Raw genomic sequence first — 24,295 nt, forward strand, 5'->3', positions numbered from 1 at the left:
TGTTTTGCAGGGGCAAAGTCCTTTTCTTACTAGATGTCTAGCCTATAGCATTGATACCAGGGAGTGATAGACTTGGCACAGTTTCCATCTATATTAGTTTCCTTTGGTCCAGGTGGCATGGGGATCCACAAGTCGTTTGTCATCCAATTTAGTCTTTTATTATGGAGCTTAAGGTGAGTCTTTAGGTCAGCTGAAACAGGTCCAGCATGTCTGAGATTGAGGCTCTTGAGCCTGAAAACTGGTCTTTGAATCCCTCCTCTCCATATGGAATTCTATGGACTAGAATCACCACTCATGAGCTTATACCATGTGGTATTAAGCTAGACCAATAGTGCTGATATAAAGTTGCGTGGATTGACCTCTCCTTAACCCTTATCATTTCCTCCATTTGGGGGCAGAATAGAAAATGAGGCTGATGAGGCAGTAAGAAAGATCCAGATAAGAAGAAATTTTCCTAAATGGGAATAACAACCATATAAATTATTTTAGTACCCTAGGCTATAGCAGTATGGGAAACAGACATTCTCTCATCGATGGGGGTCCCTGTTACCAGTGACTCGTAATCACAATGGGTCTCCCTGGTACAACTCCGTTTTTGCCCAGCGAAAAGATCGTCAGTGCCATAGCACCTTACTCTACCTTCTCTCTGGCGTGTAAGTTTTTATAACCTTTTCTGTGACATATTGTCACTGTTCTATAACCTTTATGTAAAAGGACTGCTTGATATCAGAACCCATCTTGAATGTACCACAAACACATGATTGCGTGAAAATCAGGTCTCGGAGAAATCTACATTAAATACCTTTAGAGAGAATTAACATAGAGTAGAAGAGGTCAAAAAAGGAAAAAAGAAAGTAGATAAATGAAGACTCTTTTAAGTGGTGCACATTAAAGCCCTCTCCAGAGCAATAATCATTAGTGTCTGATTGATATGCTATTGGTAGCAAGCACATTCATGCCTTCAAGTCATCACAAATGTACGTGAACACTCTGAAGGGTCAGTGTGCTGATGAGCCATGGTTGTCAGCATCTCGGCTCCATTTGGCTGTCTCAAAGAGAAATGGGATTGAAGTACTCCCTGTCTAGATAATCAGCCAAAGGGCAACAACTTCCATTCATAAGACCTATTGGGAGTTTTCCTACTCAGACCCTGCTTGGCGGCTATCGGCCAAAAGGAGCCAAAGAGCGAATGACAGTGCTGGGAGGGAGCGGGACATGGCTGCATGACAGGATTGGTGGAGAACCTCCCAGAAAGGTTGTTGCAGATCACCCAGGCTGTTGGTCTTGGCTTTGTGTGTGTGTGTGTGTGTGTGTGTGTGTGTGTGTGTGCTAGTTTAAATCCAAAGGCAGAAAGTGAGGAAGGACTGAGAAATGGTGCCACATGTTAGAATTTAGGATGCTATTGAGCTTGGCTGCATTTATGGATGTAAATTTGTGAATGCTTTAAAACAGCTGTAAAACTTTCCTGAGATCACAGAGCAGGCGAAGGGAAGATTGCCTTCATTTTTATACTGATACTGTCTTGATTCTAGCAAATCAACTCACTTTGCTTACTAAAACTTCAGTGCCTAGGGAATCAAACCCTATGTAATATGCTGAAAGCTTCGAAGGAATAGAATATAGGAGGACTATAGCGTACCCTTCTTTTTCATCCCCTTTTGTTTAATTTTCACAAGGATTGGAGTGTGTGAGTATGTGTATGGTGGTGGGGAGAAAGAGGTGCTTTTGAAGGCTATAGCTTTAGGCAAAAGTCTGTGTTCTTTTTATGGCCTGGACATTTGCGGGAAAACCAAAGCAACTTCTGCAGAGCTTCCCAAATGCTGACAGACCAAGAATTATTGAAAGTGTTGTGAATCTGCCCTGGAAGTCCCTTCTAACGTAGCTTTGATCTTTTCATATTTCTTTGAATCTTGTAGAAATAAAAGCAGAATTTCCACATAATTCCACAGCAGATACTGTCAAAAGATAATATGTTAGTTATTCACCATTGGGCTGCATACTTTATAACTGAGACAGAAATGAAAAAGAATTAGAAAATATACCTAAGAAGATAGTTCACCCAGATGATGTTCTTCTCATTTGCGTTCTTGGCATTAATAGCTATGGTGGCGCTAGACTGTATCCAAATATAGCCTCCATTCTTCTGCATCCAACGATAGTACTTCGTCACACACTGGCCCTTATTCAGCACTGAGGGGGAAAAGCAAAGCAAAACAAAACAAAACAAAAAACAGAAGGCACTGTGTATTAAGACTGGAATCAGATGATTGTCATCTCCACAAAACCTCAAGCTTAGACAGGGGAGGTCTTGCACCAAGCCAGGCTACCCCTCCGTATGCTTAATGGAGGATGCCATTAGTAGGACAAATAAAATCAACAATTCAGTGGAGCGGCAGTTCCCGAGCGAGGGTTACTAGCTTTTGCAGCAAGACTTTGTTCCATTTTCGGCAGCCATGGCGTGAAAGGAAGAATAAAAGGACTACAAATCTTTTTGACTCACAGAATACCTAATGCGGTGTGGATATTGTCAATGGGTTTGACGTCAGATGATAACAAAGGCAAATTTGTATGTGATTTATTCATAGTTTCGAGGTAGACCTCTTTGAGATTCTGGATATTTGAATGGTTCCGAAGATGCTTTACCCCTCCGTCTTTGATCTGTCACCAGTGTGAGCAGTGTCGACCAGCGTCCTTATGCATCTGTTCCTTTTGATCTTGTGTAACAGAATTTATAGTCCATGTATGAGCTAAATTTACATTGGTCAGTCAGGGGAAATTCTGGTGCGACGACAGAATGTTGGAACAAAATAAATTCCCTAACCAAGTCAGAGAAAAACACTGGCCTAAGGGAGGCACAGAATTGACTTGGCTGGAGCCAAACAGAGTGACAGCTCCACACAGACTCTGAAATATGGCCCAAAATGAAGGAACAAGTAAAAACAATCAGTAATGTGAAACGGTGCCATTAAATACCCACTGAAAGAGGGCTTTAAAATGCAGATGTTAAAAATGATACTTTAACCAAAATCTTGCCAAGTCGAAATTGATTTGATTTGTATCTGGGTACTCCTGAGCTAGTAAAAGGGGAAAGTGCAGTAAATCATCCCATGAAATAAAGTGCTATGGATGGGAATGGTTTAAAAGGATGCCGGAAACGTGCAAAACCTGCCGTTATTACTTGGATACGGATGGCCGCAACTCCATACCCCCCAGAAGCGCGCCAGCTGGCTGGCCACTAGAGGGCAGTGTGCACTCGTCCACGTCGCCCACTTTTGGCATGTCCTTGTCTCCGTCTGCTAAAATGAAAAACCTCTAACTGCTGTAATAAATTTGGCTAAATTAGCTGCTAAATGGTTATCTCAAGTAATATGTATTTGCATTAATCATCTTGCTCTAAACCAGAACAAGCCAGAGTCCTAAAGACGTAGTAAATTCATATTGTCCATTTAATTACGGCTAATAAGTGCTTCATATACAATAGTTTCATGAAGTACATTTTGATTTTTTTTAGGGGGGAGGTGGATGAGTAAAGGGAAGTCACTTTGGAAAAGAGCTGTGTTTAAGGCTGTTGAAGCTCTTTCCGTCGTGTCTGAGCCACTTTTCCTGCCTCTGAAAGTGATCAAAAATCAAACGTCCACATATTACATCCATAAATATGTAAACCTCGATGCATTCCTCCCTTCTTCTCATGATACAATAAATGGATGGTTGTAAAATTGAATAATTATGTCTTAACAGTTGCTTGAAAAGGCCTTGCATTGATGAGTGCTTCAAGTACTGGCAAGTTCTATTCTGAAACTATTCAACAATTTAGGGTATTTTTAAGGCCCGGAACTGTCATCTTCTCATGGGACAAGGCTCCACAGGTAGCATTGTACTCTCCTTTTGTAGGCAATTGTAAGTCCTGCCATTTTGCATGCATGGCTTCCCAGGCTACAAAACTGTGTGGTGAAGCTGAAAGCAGTAAAATACTAACTCTGCCATACAGCTCTTCTGTCAAACCATTGTTGCATGCAACAAGATGTGCTTTTATTCAAATCCTCTCAACCTGGTTAACTGTTAATAGAGGAACGATGGGTTATAAAATTCTGCCCACTATTTTCACAGAGAAAATTTATAGCCCCCAATCAGTGATTGGTGTATAATTCTTTTGGCTCTGTATCTGGACTAAAGAATAATTTCAAATGGTTCTAGTAATTTAACAAAGGCTAAGAGACTAAGAGGCCCCCTTTTTCAAAGCACACGAAGAAAACACTGGGATGGTAGGCCAGATCAGTCCAGCCTGGCTGGGGATTCTGGATTTTTGACCAAAAGCAAGCAAAAAAAATTTACAAGAATAAATATCTATTCTCAGAATATAGTGCTTAGAAGGGGTGAAAGCAAGAGAGGAATTATAGTCAAATTAGAATGTGCGGAATCAACATAAAGATCACTGTCTTCTTAAAATTTTCTCTTAAAAACAAACAAACAAAACAAACTCTCAATTCTAAAATGCTTAGCCAGTAAAACATCTGCCTCCCTGGTGGGATCCACGAATGTGCTATCAAAGGGGCTGAAGAGCTTATTTGCTGAAAGACTGATATGTGTCATCTTTTAGAGTTAAGGGAGTAGGACTCTGGATCTGATTAAGTGCATCTGTGTTTCCTGAAAAGATAAATACAGATTTATTAGGGTCCATGAATACATTAATAGAGCCTTTATTATCATCAGGCCAAGGGCCATCTAGCTAAGAGAGGAGACCCAATGAAAAAGTTAGGTCAGGTAAATTTTGATGCGAAGAAGTGGTTGTGAAAGGACTAACGAGGAAAGGAACCTCCTTGGGGAATCAGTATCTACTTGAGTACCTTAACTTACCCTGGTGAATGCTGTAAAGCAGATCCGGGAGCCCATCATTGGTCAGCTGAAGAAGAGTTTGACCTAATCCATTAATTTGCCTTGGGCCAGCCTGACAAACAGAATTCTTAAAGGTAAACATTCTAGCATGGTCTTCGTTTATGGCTATTTCCCGAGGACTAGTGTTTTCTGAATGAGACCCCCTCACCTGTCAGTGGGAATCTATAACTAGAGAGAAGACACAGTCTTCAGTTCTACTATGGCATACATCAATGACCAATATATTGTCCCATCTGCTTCTGCTTTTTAGGAGGTCCCATAAAAGAGGTCACAATGAAATTTTGCTTCTTTTAAAATGAACAAGGAATACTTTTTTCTTGGAGCTCCAGAATGTAAATTTATGACTTTGGGATGAAGCTTCTTTTTTTCTTTCTCTCTCTCTCTCTTTTTTTTTTTTTTTAAATCATACTGGCAAATCAGTTGGATCATTCCAGCTGCGCCAGAGGCAGGATCTGACAGCTTTTCCTGAGCTCATGTGGTCCTAATCAGCTCAAGAAGAAAAGCCACCTTGGTGCCAGTTTGAAAGAGATTTTTAGTTTGTAATAAATTTGACAACTTGAAAAACACAAAACTTTTTGATTCTCTTTAATACAGTGGCTGTTGTTTTTATTTTTGAATTTTAGCTTGAGATGGAAATGAGAGGATGTTTGTGTCAGTCTACTTCATCAAATCCTTCGTGGGGGAAAAAAAAACAGAAATAAGCATAACGTAAGTCACTTATTGTGGAAGTTCTTAAAAAATAGTTTATCGTCCCTTGAAAAGAGATTAATATTCATCAAACCAATGAGCCCAGGAGCAAATTCATAACAGTGTGCTCAAGCTATAAAGAGAGGAAGCAGAGAGGGAGAGGAAATACATATGTGTGTCGTATTTTTGATCTTACGCCCTGATGTGGTTGGAGTACTTGTATCTCATAACCCGGCATCATCTTTTTGGTTTATCCCAACATTTACTTTTTGCTTTTCAAAACTTTTGGTAGCACAACAGCCTGTGTATCTCTCACTGAATTCACTGATCACATCGTAACATCTCTAGAATTATGTCTTTAAAGTTGTGCTATAGGAATTAGTTTTTATTTAGGGACCCCAAAACATTTAAGCAGCCTTTTCTTAGAGTTTACAAGGTAAACATGAATATGTAGGGAGGACGGGTACATTTTCCCCAGGTTTGCTTACAGTTTCAAATGGTCTCAGGTGTAACTGTGAATGCCTCCGCTGCCACATAAGAACTTGTTCCTTTTTACTCTGAAGTTTCGGGTGTAACTCATTGCTTTTGGCTGCCATTGCTCTGAGGAAAACCATGAAGCTGTCATCAGTAGCACCCTACTTTCCAAGCTAAAGGAGTGAAAGGTGCCTTTGCGTTACAAACTGAGCTCTTCAGAGGGCAGAGGTGACCCCACTGTGAGAATAATACATTAGAGACAAAGAGCCTTAAATCCTCCTGGCTGAACTGTTCCAACCCTGCTAATTTGGCAATTTTTGGCTATTAGTGTCAAAACACCACCTACTCTTAACTATGACGGAATTGGCAAATACAGTTCCATGAAGAGAAAGTTTCAGAGAGCTTGCATTTTAGAACATGTGTCCTTTTAAGTCGAAAACATTTTCTTTTTCCTCTAAAGATTAGATGCTCAATTTTATTGACTGTCTCTTTAAAATGTAACCCGGTCTCTTGGTTTGAGCTTATTGGTAGGGATATAAGTAATGTGCTGCTTGTGGAGAATGATTACTGTCCCCCCAAATCTGATAACCTCTTTTGCTGAAGCACACAGCCATGGCTCTGCACAGTTACCAACAGAGGCATTTCAGTTTTCTTTGGGAAAACTTTGTCTACAGAGATAGGCCGATGACTGAAAGGACATAAAGGAAGCCTGTGTCTGTGGCAGGAACATAATTCTGTTAGTAAATCAAAACAAATCAGTCCAAGTTTGCCTTCAGAAATATGGAGAATAAAAGAGAACATGGTCTCTTCCTGTTGGGCTGTTCTACAAAATCAAAGCCAAAGACTCTAAATAGTGAGTTACTTGTGTCTTAAAAAGAAGGAAGCAGTCTAATTCAGTTTGAAGAGGAGATGAAGAACACATATCAAAAGCGGTCTTTTAGCAAAGTGTTTCACAAAAGGACATTTTAGTAGTTTGCATATGCATTAAAAAGCTGCAATACTTGGTGTATTCAGGTAAGTATAGAATAAATAGGAAATGGTGAGATCATCCGAAATTTCACACTTCACATTCACACAGCTGAACAAAGAGCTTCATTATCGTCATGGTGATACGAGGACGCATCTGCAGCGCCATTCACCCCTCCTTGAGGTACCTTCATCAATGGCTGCAGAGAATGGAGAGCGGGCCGCTTGTGCTAGAGACTCAAAAATTATTTTTGAATTCACTAGCGTGGAGTTTGTGTGTGTAAGGGTGTGTGTGTGTGTGCAGGAATCACACTTTCTACTTAATACCACAGTTGGGTGCTTTGCTATAGCCACCGGTTCTCTTTTTACATTCACAAAACTGGCAGATGAAACATGAAAAAGAATACTGACTCTTTAATCTCTGCTTTTCCACCTAAGGCCCAAGGCAGGCTGACAGGGAACTTCATTCTGGAAACAGGACTATTTTTTTTTTTTTTTTTTTTTTTTAGATTCTGGATTACTTTTTCCTCTGCTTTTGAAAACCGTGGGTTTCTAGGGGAATGAACTTGACATAGACTTAAAACAAGAACAAGTTTATCTAAAAAGTTATAGTCCTTGATGCTTACAGGAAGGTCATTTTCAAAACCCACAGGAGAAACAGCGTTAGAGCCAGAAACTGCATTAAATGCTTTATTTACTTGCAGTTTTTCATTTAGAATTGCTCATAGGATCAACCAAGGCTTTGATGCTGTGCAGACTTTCCTATAGATTTTGCAATTAGTGAGCTAGATGTCTTAAATAGCAGGCATCCAAGAATTGGTTTTTAGTTCTTTTGCAAATCTATGCGCTGAGCAATATTTGGTAAAGCTTAATGATATCTGATATTTAATCTGAGTTACAGGCTTAAGGACAGAAGACCTGTGGATGTTCTGTGAATGACTATGCATCATCTATGGATTTTCCCCCTAATACACTAATGACAGGCCCTGCTTGAATTGCTATCTGTGTGATTTATAACCTCAGAAGAGGTTTTTTCCTATGCCCCAGCCAATGGATAGATTTTTATTAACTGTTAATACTGAATCACGCAGAAAACTTTTCATTGATTTAGGACATGTCAATCTGTTAAGTTTAAAAAATAAATTCCCCTTTTCTTCATGATAATGTACTGAATTGGAGACCAAAGCTTTTAAACACTGATTGTATCGTGTTCTAGGACAGGAAGGATCAAAGTAATTGTTGGCACGAGTGACATCTGAGATCTCAGATCTTTTTTCGAGCTGTTTTCAGTCCAACCAGGGCGCTTCGGCCCCACTCATCCCTGCCCTTCTCAACCTAAAATAGGTAAGGACAGAGGATTTTTTCGCTCCATGCCTTTTTTTCGCCCCATGCAGGGATTCGCTATATAAAGAAGCCGTGAACTCTTCGGCATGGAATTAAAAAAGATCTACGGCTAGGAAATGAGGGAAATGGTGGATTTATTCACTCATTGACTAAATTTTTTTTTTTTTTTTGAGCGCCTATTCTGTGCCAGGCACTGGGGGACATCCACGTGAGCAAAAACTGCCGTGGGCCTGTCCTCCTACAGTAGTCTCAGTCACAGTAACCCCTTTCCCTTGCCAGTGACTGTTTAAGTTTGGAATACGATAAACTACTGGACGGTGAGACTCAGGAGGAAGTCTCTCTACTGCAGGAGAGTCTTGGAAGCATCTTCATTCTTAAACAGGGTTTGCTTCTATTTGCTTTTGAGTGGGAGACAGATGCTTATCAGTCATTCCGCTAATTAATTTATAATAGTGATAACCATGATGAAAAAGTGGTTCTTTGGCCTAAGAAAGTACAGGGGGTCTGACCTGGCCTGGGTGAATTTTTCTTTTCTCTTTAAAAGTAAAGAGTAAGGGAGTCTTGAGGTTAAATTGGGATATAGGCAGAACTAAAAATGGCAAAAGGGATGAGGTGGATCTTACATTCAGATTTATTTTATGTCCCAGGGAACCTTGTGTTTTCTGGGTGCAGTCGCTTCATCAAGTCCACTAAACATCTTTAAGAAACATATAAGAGGTCAGGCAGAGGCATGCAAAAACTGGTATTCTTTAAAATCAGTAATGTTTAAAGGAGCCCAGGCAAATTCTATCTGTTCACCTGTTCTGTAGATTTTCAGAAATCCAAGTACCTTATTGTGAAAACATCACAGATTCTCCCACGTAACAGTCAGTCTTGACTATGCACTGAACAGCTATTCTCCCACTTGTTCTGGCTACCAGAATGCTGACCTTGTCCAAGTCTGGAGGGATAAACCTTGATTATTTAAATCAGTCATGGTAGTTCCACTCCTTGCCAGTGTGTGGCGTAGGTCTGGGCATTTGATTAAACTGGATAATGAGTCAAAAAGGGAGCATCTCTCTACTGGAGGAACTATGGGAATATTTTCTTGCCAAAATGAAGCCAAAATGATCCTTTCCCGACTTTGGACATTGCCCCGTGAGGAACTGATGACTGGTGGTGCTTTAGCTGTCTTTTGCTCATGGAGAGAAAGTTAAGACAATTACAGAGAAAGTGTCATTTTTACTTAGGTTTTCTGTTATTTGTAACTAGAAGCATTCTAGTTGCTATGTCCCACTAAAAATTCTAGGAAGCCAGAGAGGATGTGGGAGTTCATAAAAAGCTTCGAATAACTCGATTCTTACTTAACCCTATATTTACAAAAAAAAAAAAAAACCCCACAAAACATTGTATACTGAAGACACACACAAACTGAATGCTGCTCATGTGTGTAAAAAAAAAGGTTCAATTTTTTTTTCTTTGAGATATCTGGGGTGTCATTAAATCATTGTTTTAAGGACAGTATTTTTTAAATATATAGTTTATACAAGATTAAGAACAAGATGTTATTATAAGGAGTAATGGAATTGATTTCAGGTTAATTGATTTAGGTCAAAATGGATGATTTAGAAGAATTTTTTTCTGATTATGCTTTATAAGAGCAATGTGTTATCTTCTGTCAAATATTAGGTGTCCTTTTTATAAAAAAAAAATAAGGAGCTCCTAATTGAAACACTAATAAGAAAAAAACTTGACTCCGTTCTAGAATTGTATTAGGATATATAAGTCAAATTGAAGTTCTGGCTTCCTCTGAGCAGAGAGGAAAAATCGTGTGTAGTTGTATTTTGTGTCCTTTCATAAGCTCTTCTAAGCCTGGAATGCCCTTGACCACCCCCAACCCCTGCCACCTCCACTCTCATATCTCCTGCCATCTTGGCTTCCTGCCATGTTTTTTTCAAGGACCAGGGAAAATGTGGCTCTTCTGGGACTTCTCCATCCTTCCTTGGTTACCTCCACCTATGGGGTTTTTGTGTTTTGTTTATTTTAGTAGTCTTCATTTCATGCCACCTTTTTCAAAATTGGCTGTTTTCATGCTGTCTTTTCTAGTAGTATGAAAGCTCCTTGAAGGTAGAGACCATATCTTAGTTATTTTTGGAATCTTAAAGCAATATCACTTTGTATATAATAACTACCCACAAATATTAGATGAACTCACACAAGAAATTGGAGCAGGAATGTTCACACATGTAATCAAGTACATAGGAAAATATTAATCTGGGGAAAAAACTAAAGACCTCCTTTTGCTTACACGTTGACTATTACTATTTATACTCTCTTAACTTTATCCACTGATGTTCAAAACTTTACATCTTTGTAAAGAAGTCAATTTCTGTAGTAAGCAATCGCATACTCATTTCATTCGAACACTCATTGAATCCCCAGAGCCAATTCACTACTCATGTTTTCTTACTACCATTAGTAAATTCATCCAATCGAAAAGAAAATAAAGTCCTCAAGATCTGTAGTCTATTTGAATTTACTTTTGCTCCATGTAAAATAATGCCTTCTCAATACTAGTGTGCTCGGTACTTTCAAGCTTTAACGTGAATTGAGTCAACTAGGGATCTTGTTTACTGCAGATTTGGAATCAGTAAGCCTGGGATTAGGCCCGGAATTCTGCGTTTCTGTAATGCATTGGAACAGGGGCACTCAGCTGGGGGTTAGGTTCTTGCTAGTCTCTGTTCTCTGTGCCTGCTTGTCTTTGGACTTGAAAAGGTGAAATCAGCATTTGCCTCACCCCAACCTCCCCCCAAAAATACATAAAATAATACTAATTCACTCCTGCATAAAAACCTGGCTTTATTTTATCTCCGTGTGCCAGTCTTTTTAGTTAGTAGATAGGCACATGATGTGGGCCGACTTGGTTTTTGAAAAGAGTCAGACATGGTAGCTATTACATACATTTCCTTTCCCGGAATTTTCATATTCATATGGAAGAAGAGGAAGAACCTCATTTGCTTTGGGAAGGAAGTCCAGCCAATGATTAGGTTGCAGCTAAATCCCTAAAGACTCAGCCCTGGAAAAGGCTAAGATCAGAAAATAGAAGAGAATCCCTGTGCTGTCTGCATTTAGCTCACCCATCAAAATTGATACCGTCCCTTCTCCCATCACTTGCAGCTTCCTTTACTGAGTGCAATGGCTGCATACCCAAATCAACAATTAAATTCCCCCTTTGTTTGTGTGGCAGATGACAAATGCATGGAGGACATCTTGTGTTTCCTAGGCAGGCAGGGCACTTACTTTGATTGATGCTCCGTTGTGGAAAAAAATGAGCTGGGAAGGAATTACAATGGAGGGCCTGCAGACTGGAAGGGGATATACTAATTAGTCCTGCATTAAGCAGTCGGCTTGCATTGGCGATGAGACGCCTTCAGGAGGAAAGTGTAGGGGTTATTGATGCAAAACAGCATGGAATGCATTATGCCAGGTAGCTGTGTATTAGTTTTGTTGAAAGTATAGAATTTAGTAATGAAGAAAGAAACACTTAGGCTACTGTGTTTTTTAAAAACACCCTCCAGATTAATTGGGCAGACTATGCTTTTTAACTCTACATGATCTTATAGACAAGCTGGAAGTCCTTCTCTCTTTCTGAGATAACTCTTCCAGAGTTTCCTCACCCTGCATAGTTCTAGGAAGGGAAAACTGCCACCACTCTCTGGCTTCTTTGAAGTCCCGCAGCAGCAGAGCCTTGAGCCTTGCTGATGGAGCACTACATTATAAAGGGAAAGGAAATTTTCCCTCCCGCCACCCTTTCCAGGTTTTGGAGAGTTGGTGCTGATTTGACCAGGAGAGAACCCTAGGGGTATATCAGGATAAATTCAGCATCTTCTGTGGACACAAATCTGGATTAAAAGGGGCTAAAGAGAAATGCAGAGAATGTTTCCCTGTTTGGTTTAGCATTTGCAGTTTGCCCTTCTATTTTTTGGGCTACAAGCGAGGTAGAGAGGTAGGTGGGGTGCGCCATTCATGCCCGAGAGTATCACAGATGCTCTAGGTGACTGGAGTGTGCGACTCTAGGGATACATGGCTGGTCATTTCGAGGTCAGTACCTTCTGAGCAATGGAAGGTAATAGGCAGAGATGCTCAAATCTTTATTAATACAAATGGTTTAAAATTCAAACCTTGACATGTTGATTTGGTCAATTTTGCCTGAAGAATCAATGAAATTGGGTGTCAATGACTCTACTGAGGTGACTAAAAGGGAAAAAACTGAGGTTTTTGCTCAGAGTATGAAAAAAGAAGATTAAAAACTTCATTTGTTTTAGAATACTGGTATAATTTCACTAAACTACCATGATAATATGGATTATGTGATTCTTAGTGACTCTTTATGTTGAAACCCAGTGAACTATCAGATGTCCTGTGCTAACTTAACAGGAGAGTAGGTGGTCCAAAGTTTTTTGGTTCACTTGGTCAAAGCTGTCAATGCTGGTGCAGCTGAGATTTCCTTTTACTTTTCACTCTAGAAGTGAGTTAGTCTAAGGATTTGCAGATGCCTATGCTAGGAAAAAAGATATAAATGATAAAGATAGCATTTTGAGTTTTCAAAGACTCATTTTGAGTCCTATTAAGTTTTATCCTTAAACTAGAGCACAAGACAGATATCAAAGTATCAGAAATATTATCAGATGACTAAAAACTGTCTTTCATGGACAGAACCAGGAATTGTGCCAATAGCTCTAGGAAGAAAAGCTAAATAGTTAATGTGGTTTATTTTTTAACCATCCCTTTGTTTTAGAATTCTATCTTATTCCTGAGCTGAATCTATGTCACCATGACCTTCTCCTGCCAAGAAGGCACAGTCGAGGCATCCTTCAGTAATAGCCTAGGGCTTCGGACAAGCAAGATGCTGTGCTGGCTTTTTGTCTTTTCTTCCAATGTTTACACAACCAAGACTTATTACATGCTTTGTCATTTTGTTACTGGGCTGGCTTTGGTTGGAGAATTAGGTAAACATGGGACATTTCATCACATGATTTTAGACTCGATCTTACTTTATAATGATGCTAATGTTTATTGTGCAAAGCAAGGTGCATTTGTATATTTTAGCATTTTATTCCAGTTACAGAATGCAAAAACTGACATTGACATCAGTTTGATGTGTGTGTGTGTGTGTGTGTGTGTGTGTGTGTGTGTGTGTGTGTGATTGAAGATATTAAGCACTACAAGAACGCTGAAATTTCAATCTGATTAGGATCAAAATTCTTCAGGATCAAAACACTCCTTTTCCTCCCCCTACAGTTTTACTAATTGTGTGCTACTTGACATTGTGGAGTTATTCCGCAGCGTGATAGCTAAATATGTGAAGTGTATTTTACTGTGCAGAATTATCAGCTCATTCTATTTGTTTTTCATGTGTTTAAGGTTATTAAAAGAACTTAAAATTAGAAGTCATGTGTATGAGTCGAAAGAGTGAACTCAATCATTGTTAGTAGGCTAAATCATAAAGCAATAGCCAGTATGTCAATATCAAGTAATAAAAAAAATCACAGAATTTGAAAGCATACCTTCTCTGTTTATTAGCTGGCACAATACCAGGAAAATTAGGAGGCTAGCACAATAGTGAATGGTGGAGTTGTTTATTTGCAGCACTCTCAAAATATTCTGGTTACTAAGAATGAGAGAAAAGTAGATTGGAAAGAATGGCATCAAAAATATTTTGTTGGAGACCTTTGCTTTATGGGAAGAGATGAACTGCCCTAGCGCACTATTCCTGAGGAATTGTATTTCTTCAAGCCGTAAATCAAATCCCGGAGAGATAGCATGATCTTTTCCAAATAATAACCTGAGGATGACAAAATTCTCTTTTGTCAGCATCAGGTTTCTGAATTTAGACCTCAATTAAGGTTCCCAAAAGAAAAAGCACCCCTCTCTCCCCACACACATGGTCTGTGACGGTGTCCTACATGCAATGTATGTGTTTTTAATGTCTGGATTTCTGGCATATATTGGTCCAAAAATATATTCTTTGCTTACTCTAAAGTTCTGATTTTTCTCCATTTTCTCTAAATTCCCAGCTACAAAGAACCTGATGTTCCTTTTCAGGAAACAGCATCATTTTTCCCCCCAATTAATTGAAGAGCCATCTGCTTCTGTGATACACAACACCCATTCACTCACAGCAACAAGTGTGTCCCCTAAGTCCCTGGTGCGCAATACTGAGGCACAGTCTGTGCCGGGAGTAGAATCTGCTGGAGAGCAGCCTGGTGGGCAGGCTTTTTCCAGAGGCGCGATATATACCAAATCTGACACTGAACTTGGCCCTGTGTCATTGTTGCTAATACAGAGTTAAAAACACAGTGTGAGATGCTCCCACTTTGAGACTTGGGCTAGCTTACTGTCTCTCCATTATGCTTTTGGAGACCTGAGTTTGAAACGAGCAAATGACTGTGAAGGAGAGACCTAGAACAGCTCTCCTCAACCATGGCGAGAAAGGGGGAGGAAGGAAACACAAAGGCCACACGGGCTGGTTTTATTAAAAAACAGCGTCAACTTCAAGCTGTATTGTCCCATTTGTGGCATCTTGCTTGCACTTAAAACCAGAGTTCAGAACTGGGTTTAGAACCTTCTAAGAACATAGCTGGTAGGGCTCTCATCTTTTAGGAAGAGCCTAATGAAATGAATGGGCATAAAAAGGCCTCTCTGGTTGGAAGAAAGCAGCCTGTTCCTAGGAGGCCCACCAGATCAGTGCCTCTCACCGCATGGACTGTCACACCCCTTGCAAGCACAGTGTAAACACCCCAGCTGAGTCTGATGAGGGGAAAACTGCATGAGGATGCTGGCGTGCCAGTTACCGCTTGGACCTAGCCCGACGCTGCTGATCCTGCTTTGCCAAAATGCCACAAAAGGTGCCTTGGAGGTCAGCCCGCAGTTCAGAAGCTGGGAACCAGACTCAAAGAGCTGAGATTTGTTTCTCTTTCTCTCCAGAATCGGGAGCTGGGGGTATCTGCTCCTCTGAGTAACTCTCTTTCTGGAAATACAGTGGGGAGACACTGCTTTCGAGAGCTGCTTTGTCTACGTCGTGTGCTCTGCCTCTGCTCTCAGGCTTCCCCGCCACCCTAGTTTTGTAGCTAGTCGAGTAGAAATTTTTATGAGCTCTGGTCCATTTGGGCCTGTCCTCTCCCATATATATTTTGAAACCGAGACCACAAATTTCCAAGTGGAAATTGCTCTCTAGAAAATGAAAGGGTCGAGAAAGCACTAAGGACAAAGTTTCCCCCATCACTTCATGGGGGAGAGTGCGCAAGAGACCATGAAATCTCAGGTGAGTGCCTAAAGATCCAGCAATTTCTCTGGGCCTGAGGTCCAACTTTCAATCTAATTCCAACACAAGTTGAAGTGATTTATGTCTCACTTTTTCTCACTGCCTGCTGACAGTCACCTCAGATGTACACAGGAGACATGAAGGGAGAACTTGGCACAGAAACCGAACAAGCATCAGAAAGAGAAGAAACCAGCCAGGTTGTGTCCACACATGGGAGGTACTTACAGTCCAAGTGACTGTGCCTGATGCCCTCGACGTCCTCGGCGTGGATGAAGTGGTAGCATCTCTTCCCCACAATGTCTACAGGAGTCAGATCCATATAATCACTGATCCTACAATGAGAAGGACACAGAATGGAATTCAGAAGGAGGGAAAATACAGAAACTGTCAAATGACTTAGAAACATATCTCCTGGCAGTTTTCATTATACCGGGGTATCTGGGAGGACTTGGCATGTTCAGGAATAACCCTTTTATACATAAGATGATTTTTTGAATGTATAACAGACTTTTTCAAAAGTAGGAAATGTTAGATCAAGCAATCATGTTTAAATAGTTTATTCTTTTCTTTCTTTCTTGGGAGCATCAGAATATATATTTAGACAACATAATTCCACAACGTTATTGAGAATCAGTAACAATGCAAGATCCTCATTAGAGGCCAAGATAATTCAAGGTTACATAATAAAATAAAAACATGTTATGTTTATATCAAATGATTAGAGACACCTTTCATTTAAACAGATTGGTCTTCTATTGGGTATTACCATGAAAAAAGGGCTTCAACTGCTTCTTGGCACAGAGTCCAAATTGGCATTTCAAGGGATATAATTTAAATGCTGAGACATACACATGCCTGGGGGTATTATCTTTTCTAGTCTTAGTCATTTGGGAGCTCAGCTTTCACTCCTGGCCCTTTTAACTGGTACTTTGTGGTAGATTCCACACAGAAACTTTTAAACCATTTCAGCAGCTCTTCCAGGCTTGTGCTCGACATTAAGGGTGCATAAGCCTCTGTCATTGATTGTCCAGACGTCAATGTCCTCGGGCATGAGCACAGGAAAATAAAACAAAAATTGGAAAACATGTTGGGAGAATCTGCCTGGTTTACACAAACATATCAAAATGCTTATTCTCCTCCTCCCTATCCAAGTACAGATTCATTTTGGTCAGTCCAAAATAAAATCATCTTTTGTTTAATTTATTCTCTTTAATGTCCCTGTGCTTTTTATGGTTTGACTTATGATATATTCAACGATGAAGTGACTCTTTAGAAATGACACGGTTAAGCAACCCAGGAGATCGCTGCTGAGGAGTTAAGCCTGACTCCCAGGGCAGGGAAATAAGAAACAAAACAAAAGCAGAATAATGTGGAGGATAATTAAAATATATTTAACCCAGTGAGTGAATTTCTCAGTGTCTAGCAATATAAATCATGTTTTTGGCCAAACCAGAATTCTTGGTAAGATAAGACTGAATGGGGCAACAAAAAGGAGCGTTTTCTCAGGATTCCGTGGTTTTCTGATGCAAAACAGATGAGCTGGTGTTTTCCTGAAACCAGTAGCTGCTTTTCCAGCACAGTTTGCACCCCAGGTCTGCAAATGAGGGAACGAGGATGTCATTAAAAGGCGCTCATCGGTGTTTCTGAAATTTGCTAGCTCCTCTGAAAAGCCACATTAGATGTCAGCCCTGCCCGAGGCCGTCCTAGTGACCGCTGGGGACCGCTGGGGAGAAGAATGGTCTTTAGAATGAAGAATTGCCTTCAGTTTCTACTTAGTAATTCTCTAATTAAACAATAAACCCCCGGGGGAAAAAAAGCTACTTCATTCCTGAGGGAAGATATTTCTTTAGTTTTTTCTTTATTTGAATGAAATCCTTCCAAATGATTGAAGCACTTCTATGCACCAGTGCCTGTTACTGTGGTAAATGTGACCAGCTCAATATTCAAAGACCTCTTATTATCTGTGTTGGAAGCCCCAGACCAGGCTGATGACCTCTATTGGAATCAGAGTCCTGATGGCATCTTGTACTCTGAACTTGCGTTTTCTTATCTGTAAAACAGCCTAAGATGTCAGCGAGGGGATTAATGAATGAAATGAATGTAGCATAGTGCCTGGCACATGGTATGCTTTTCCCTTAGATCAAATATGTGATTACCTTTCACACAGGTCTTTTTAATAATTACTATCATCTTCAGTTGGGAAATAATGTTGTATTGTCTTAGCTAATAAGGGGTTGTAGAAAACTTTTTTTTTTTTTTTTTTTTTTAACGGGGAGGGAAAAACAGCTTAAAGTGGGTCACAGAAAATGATCTCAATTACTAGAGTGGCACCAAAGGCACTCAGGTCCATGGAGCGCATCAAAAGAATTAATCTGTGATCACAGGAATGAAAATTAAGTGATGGTTTTGGGATAGGACAATCACTGGGTAATCATCGTTAGGTAAATAAGATGAGCCTCCATTTTTTTTTTTTTTTTCTTGAAGGGATTGGTGGTAGTAAATCTAAATCAAAGGAGCAGACATATGTTTTCAAAGAAGCAATACCATAGTTTATCTTTGACTTTCTACCTGCCTTCCTGCGTCTCTGGCATTATACATTTTAAATCAGAGAATAAACAGCTTTGTGGGCTGTAATTATGTTTTTCATTGGTACATATCTATGAAAGGTCACCCTTAGTTGTTACTCCTTACCATTTATCCTGATTTCTGAAGAAAACTTTGAGACAAGTAATGCAGGGAGACTCCACAGAATGCAACTAAGTACATGGTTTATGAAGCTGGTGGATTTGGGTTTAAATCTTGGCCTCCCTTAAGTCACATTCTCTCTAAGCTGAAACTGTCTGAGGATGATCGAGACAATGGCAAGACCTACCTTACAGAATAGTCTAGAAGCTTAAAAGAGATGGTGCATCTAATAAGCTTCACACATTGCCAAGTATGTAGTAAGTGTTCGATAAATGTTAGCTCTCTTTATTATTATTTGCCAACTCTAGCTCATTATCACTAAATGGCTTTTCCAATATTCTGTGCCCACTGCAGAACATCTTAGATACTGCCACGGATACAGTCACGATGATAAAAAATGTTAATAAATGCCACCAAACCTTGAAAAATAGATTTAGAGTTACTTATTAAATAATAGTGATAGGTTCATGATATCTTCTACCCCACTGAATGTTACTAGTTCAGGTGGGTGTATCTTCTCCCACTGGTGAATTCTTCCCTCTGAATCAAATCCTGACTGGAAATGGTAGGCATTACGAACTCCACCTCCAAACCTTTATTGTGTCCCAGTGGACCAACCACAGGCTAGGCTCTGGAGGGGTCAATTGCCCAAGCCACCTGACCAGTCTGCTTTTTCATTTTTCCTTTAAAGGCACTCACAGGGCTCAGTAACATACACTACATTCATGCCTGACAACAGTCTGTGCCACAAAAGCATCATCTCAAATCCTCAGCAATTCTCCCTGTGGCACCAGGGGATGGACGGTACCGCCAAAGCTTCCTCCTACAGCTGGCACGTGAGCAGCTCCTTTCTACCCCTCTCCTCACATCCCATGATTCTCTCCTTTTTAAATTAGTCTGATGATGGGCTGGTGACTTCTAGGTGAGAGGTCTGAAGGGGCATTGTCCCATTTCCTTGTCCCTTGCTTTGTGCTTAATAGAAAAAGTGAACTTTTAACTAAAGGCTAAAAGTCCTTTTATAAAAGCTCGGTGCTTAGGAAGGACTGCCAAGTCATTTGTACAATGAGTCATCTTTTTTCTTTTTTAATTTATAAAAGTGAGAATTACAAAGTTTTATTTAATGTATATGTAGAAAGCCCCAGACTAGTCAGATGACCTGTGTCAGGATCAGAATCCTGATGTAATTTTCCTTTTTGTCCTTTTTCCCACCGGGAGACCTCAGATTCTCATTGGTTCTCTATATGTGTTGTGGACTAAATGTGTCCCACCAGAATTCATATATTAACGCCTTTACCCCGATTGCGATGACATTGGGATGGCAGGCCTTTAGGAATGATTAGGTTTAGATGAGGTCACAGGGATAGAGCCCCATGATGGGATCTGTATCCTTACGACAAAAAGAAGAGGCCACGGCTCTCTCTCTCTCCCCTACGTGAGGACAGGGAAGAAGGCAGCAGTGTGTAAGCCAGGAAGAAAGCTCTCACCAGGAACCTAATCAGCCTGCACCTTGGCCTTGGGCTTCCCAGTCTCCAGAACTCTGAGAAATACATGTCTGTTGTGCAGGCCCCCCAGGTTGTGGTAATTTGTTATAGCAGCCCTAGCTGACCAAGACAACATGCTTGATGCCTGTCTGAACTCTGACTACTATGAGGCTGGGCCCTTGCAGTACTCAGGAAGAGGGTCTGGCCGAGGCATCAGGAGGTAACTTTTACTGTATCACTTTGCCAATAACGTCTCAGCCCTGCTCTCTCCTTGGGTTTTTGGCCAAAATGGGCCCTAATTAGAGCTCATGGATGCCTGGATATCCTGATTCATTCCCCTGTTGTCCCTAATGTAAATCAGGGAAGCAATGCAGATTCAAAATAAAAAGTGTGTTTGGTGTCAGTCCAAGCAGCCATTAAAAATAAGATGAGGATTTATAATGAGCCTCATTGGGAGAGTAAAATCCTTCAGCCTGCTGAAAACACCAACCCTCACCAATGTGTAACATGTAGCAGGGCAAATGGAAACAAAAACCAAGTACCTATTTTCACAGTAAATGATATTGAGGTCCATATTTACTCGAGTGACGAACATATGGCAGTCGATTCTGACTTCGTTGATTGTAGGGGGAGGCAAAGCATGTGCCACCACCACGAGACCCATGATTTGGCTGGGGACGGTCCTCCCATGGGACAGCGACACCCTCAGTCGTAGACGGCCTGTTATGTGAATCACCTGTAATAGAACAGTAAGTATAGGACACAGTCAAATTTACCTTTGGGATGTAACAGAATTTTACATCTGGCACAATCAACATTTGCTTGTATCTTCTGTAATCATAATGGCTGCCAAAGTGCCCTCGGTGTCCTCAAGGCAAGCGACAGAAGAGGAATGTTATACTCTGAGCATTTCTCAAGGCAGCATTATTACTATGCTCTGCTATTGCTATTTTTCAGGACTTTTTTTTTTTTTTTTTTTTAGAAGAAGTTCATAACTGGATAAAATGACCAGAAAGGTGAGCACTGAGCTGCGAAAGGAAACATTTATATTATCAGCCCTTGTTAATGGATGATGTCTGTCTCTCCCCAAATCTGAAATGAGTGGGATTACAGGGCCCTCTTCTTTCAGAAGTGGGGGTCAGAGCTTTCCTTCATTGGGGGGTTGATATTGCACAAAGCCAAAGACTCCGCTGAGTAAAAGGCTCAGGCACAATGACATGATTGGCCCTTTGGAGCATAGAAATTCTGTGTTAGGCAGCACTGAGTTACCAGGAGAACCATGATTTATTGCAGTGGCCATGGGGTTGAAGGTCAGGGGAGTCTGGCCTTTGTTGATTCCTTAACCTCCTACTAAAATAGGGTCAGGAAGACTCAGACCATTTTGGTGGCTCATTTTGGTTACTTGTGCAGAGACGAGAGGGATAATATTGGGTTGTAATATTTGGTTTCTTTGCCAAAGTATACAATAGATAATCCAGACTCCCAGAACCAAACAAAATCGGTTCATCATCCTCCCACATTTTAAATGGTATTATTTAACAAAGGTGTCTTTTGAAAAAGTTCTTTTGCTTCTAAGTTGCATATGGAAGAAAAGCCATTGTGTCAAATTCCTTAATTTGATATTTGGGGGAAACAAAATTATGAAAGGGTGGAAAGTGGAAAGGGTTCGTGTGGCTGTGCTTCAGGATGATGGCAGTCAGGTGTGTGTGTGTGCGCGTGCGTGTATGTACGTGTACGTATGTATGTACATGTGCACGTGTACTCTAGCCGTGTTCCAGGACCCTGCTATGGTGTGTGGGGCCCTCCAAACCAGGTTGTAGAGGTAATTGCTGTGATTCAATGGACCCCAGAGCTCAGTTTAGTAGCTAACTGAGTTTTCGCATTTGGTTTGCTTTTCCGAATGCATCCCTGAGCACTAAGCCACCTTTTGAGAGTCTCTTTTTCCCTCTTTGCCATGAGGAGCTTAAGTGGGAAGCGGGTCTCTGGGCTCCCAGGAGCAATAAGATCTAGCATCTGCTCTCCTTCCTAGGGGTCTGACTGGTAATTCCTTTTTCATTTTGTTTTTTTTTTCCTTAAGTTATTCAGTTTTCCCACATTGCTGTCAGTCAGGAAGCAGGATCAAAGCGTATGCACTGTCCTTCAGAGTCTTGGCTGTTTTAAATCACACCTCTTCCCTGTCCCTGTCCTCCTTCACATTTGTACCCAGAGCTGCCGATCTGGATGTGCCGAGGAGGAGGATTATTTAGGTTATTTCAGGAGCAGTTTTTTGGCCACCCACATTTGAAGTTAACTAAATTCATACTTAATGCACCTGTGCTTTAAGCTTTGGTCAAATGAGCTGCTTTATGAATATTTGAAAATGTTCCTAGAGGCAAAGATGCTAAAACACCATCACAGATAGTTTTTTTTTTTTTTTTTGCAAGACCTCATTAACTAATAAAGAAATAGCTAAAAGAAATGGGATTAACTTCACAGGAGGGGTGTTAACAGTCTCTGGTCCTCCCAGCTAGGCTTACATAGATGCTCATTTATCATTATCTGTCTCGTTTTATCAGGAACATTCAGCTTCTTGGAAAAACACAGATCTGTAAATGCTCAGGAAAATACACAGCCAGAAATGATATGGTAAATAAATCCCCTCTTGGTATTCTATTCTAAAGCAATTTATAGGTATCTGGGATAGAAATTATTTTGGGGAGGCAGACAGGCTACTGAGGTGAGCTGTCTGCTCGTCAGATACACCTGGTCTCTGATCTCCGACTTGGCCTGCATCCATTGAGGTGTTGCTGGAGGCCATAGTTGGGTCCAGTAGAGGTCTAGATTTGATATTTTCTGATTTCGTTAACGCAGATGAATCATTCAATCTCTCTGCATCTCAATTTCCTTTTCTATGAAATGGGGATTATAATTATTCTGCAGTTATGTTATGAAAACCAAAGAAGATAATGGAGGTGAACACTTTCTCAATAGTAAAGAAGTCTGCAGATTTCATTATGACTCTATTTGCCTTAAAAAAAATCAGTTGAATAACAAGGAAAAGGAGCACTTATCAATTTAATCTTGGCTGAAAGCCCAATAAATTATGAAATTTTATGATCCTTTAAATATTTGGAAGAAAATTGAAGAGGGTCTGTTTTAGGTTTTTCTCTCATTTTTCAGGTGAGGGAAGAGGCTCTGGAAAGTTCATTCCCTGTCCAGAGTCACCTGGCTGGGAAATGGCAGAAGAGAGCCTAGAAGCCAGGTTTCCAGGTCTCCTTGGACTGTCATCTCAAATTTGTTATCCCTGTATGCATTTTATGTGCATATTTATATTGAATGAAACATTATGCTAATTTACCACCTTAAGTAAGAGGTACATAAACCTTTAAAAAGACTTTACTTATACCCAGAAGCTGAGGTTATTTGAAAAGTCTGAGAAATGGTACAAAGAAGAAGAAGAAGAAAAAAACTAAGAAAATTACCAAAGCAGTAAAGGCACAGTTGTCAAGAAATGTCAAAGAACAATCAGAGGGTGTGTTTGTCTGTATATCTAGGGGTGAGGGAGGGTAGGACTGATGAGAAAAAAAGGCTATCTGTTAGGTCCCATAATTAATTTTTGGTTGTAAATTGACGTATTTTCTCAAATCCATTTCATAACGCCAACATTCCCCCCCCCCATGTGACAGGTTATGTTCAAATTTTAGAAACATGTCTGACAGCATGCAACCAAACACATATATAGTTGTTTAACTTTGTAGTTGCTTTTAAGGCCTGAGATATAGAGGAAAGAGGATTGTCAGAGGATCTGGGTTCGACTCCTGACTCGGGCCTCGCATAGTCATCCAACTATGATGGTCAGAGGATTGAAATGACTTGCTTAGTCTCCAGGTTAATATATTAGAGATTAAAAACCTAATACAAAGAGAATAAGTATTCTATAAAGGTGTTCCTTGTTTTCTTAATAAGGTCATCAAAGAACACTTTATTTTTAATTTTAATTTTAATTTTTTTAGTTTCTAAAATATATTATGTGCAAGGGACCTTGCTAGATGCCGGGGAGCAGACCAAGGTGACTCAAGTGTAAACCTGTCCTTAGAGTTTATGGACTATATAGTGGGAGTAGACATATATAATTACCTGTAACAGTCGTACTGGGAGATGACACAGTGTCTGATTGAGAAAGTTGTTCTCCATCTCGGTTATGTGACAGAGCTTTCTTAACACATAGATTCCCAGGCTCTATCACCCAGAGATTCTAATTTAGTCAACTGAGCTGCAGTCCAGCATTTGTTCATTTTTCAAAGCTCCAAATATGATACCTACTACTAGAGAATATCTGGCTAATGAGTTTAGAGTTATACCAGTGTTTCTCAACCTTACTATAGGTTAGAATCACCTGGAGAGTCTTTGAAAGTCCCCATTCCAAGGTGTACCCAAGACCAATTCAATAGAGATCTCTGGGGTAGAGGCCCTTTCAGGTCTT

At 40.3% G+C, this 24,295-nt stretch overlaps 1 protein-coding gene and 1 long non-coding RNA gene across 10 annotated transcripts in view; one reads left to right on the top strand and one right to left on the bottom strand.

Annotated features, from left to right (window-relative positions):
* LOC107499460 overlaps window positions 1-24,295 on the top strand; it is a 141,784-nt gene that overhangs the window by 74,761 nt on the left and 42,728 nt on the right. The window contains exon 3 of one of the 2 annotated variants that reach the window (XR_004956278.1): window positions 15,781-16,377. The exons of the other annotated variant lie outside the window; for it this stretch is intronic. This is a non-coding gene — a long non-coding RNA (uncharacterized LOC107499460). Of the gene's footprint in view, window positions 1-15,780; window positions 16,378-24,295 lie in introns of those variants that run through there. 2 annotated transcript variants of the gene reach the window in all.
* The window catches only part of NPAS3 (neuronal PAS domain protein 3), an 802,977-nt gene that overhangs the window by 6,857 nt on the left and 771,825 nt on the right, over window positions 1-24,295 (bottom strand). For all 8 annotated transcript variants that reach the window (XM_016123630.2, XM_016123628.2, XM_016123625.2 and 5 more), the window contains 3 exons: window positions 20,376-20,569; window positions 15,893-15,999; window positions 2,043-2,190 (listed from right to left, as the gene is read on the bottom strand). In XM_016123630.2, coding sequence (XP_015979116.2) covers window positions 2,043-2,190; window positions 15,893-15,999; window positions 20,376-20,569 — 449 coding nt within the window. The remainder of the gene's footprint in view (window positions 1-2,042; window positions 2,191-15,892; window positions 16,000-20,375; window positions 20,570-24,295) is intronic.

Source organism: Rousettus aegyptiacus, unplaced genomic scaffold (genome assembly GCF_014176215.1).
Source record: "Rousettus aegyptiacus isolate mRouAeg1 unplaced genomic scaffold, mRouAeg1.p scaffold_m13_p_3, whole genome shotgun sequence".
Taxonomy (NCBI): domain Eukaryota; kingdom Metazoa; phylum Chordata; class Mammalia; order Chiroptera; family Pteropodidae; genus Rousettus; species Rousettus aegyptiacus.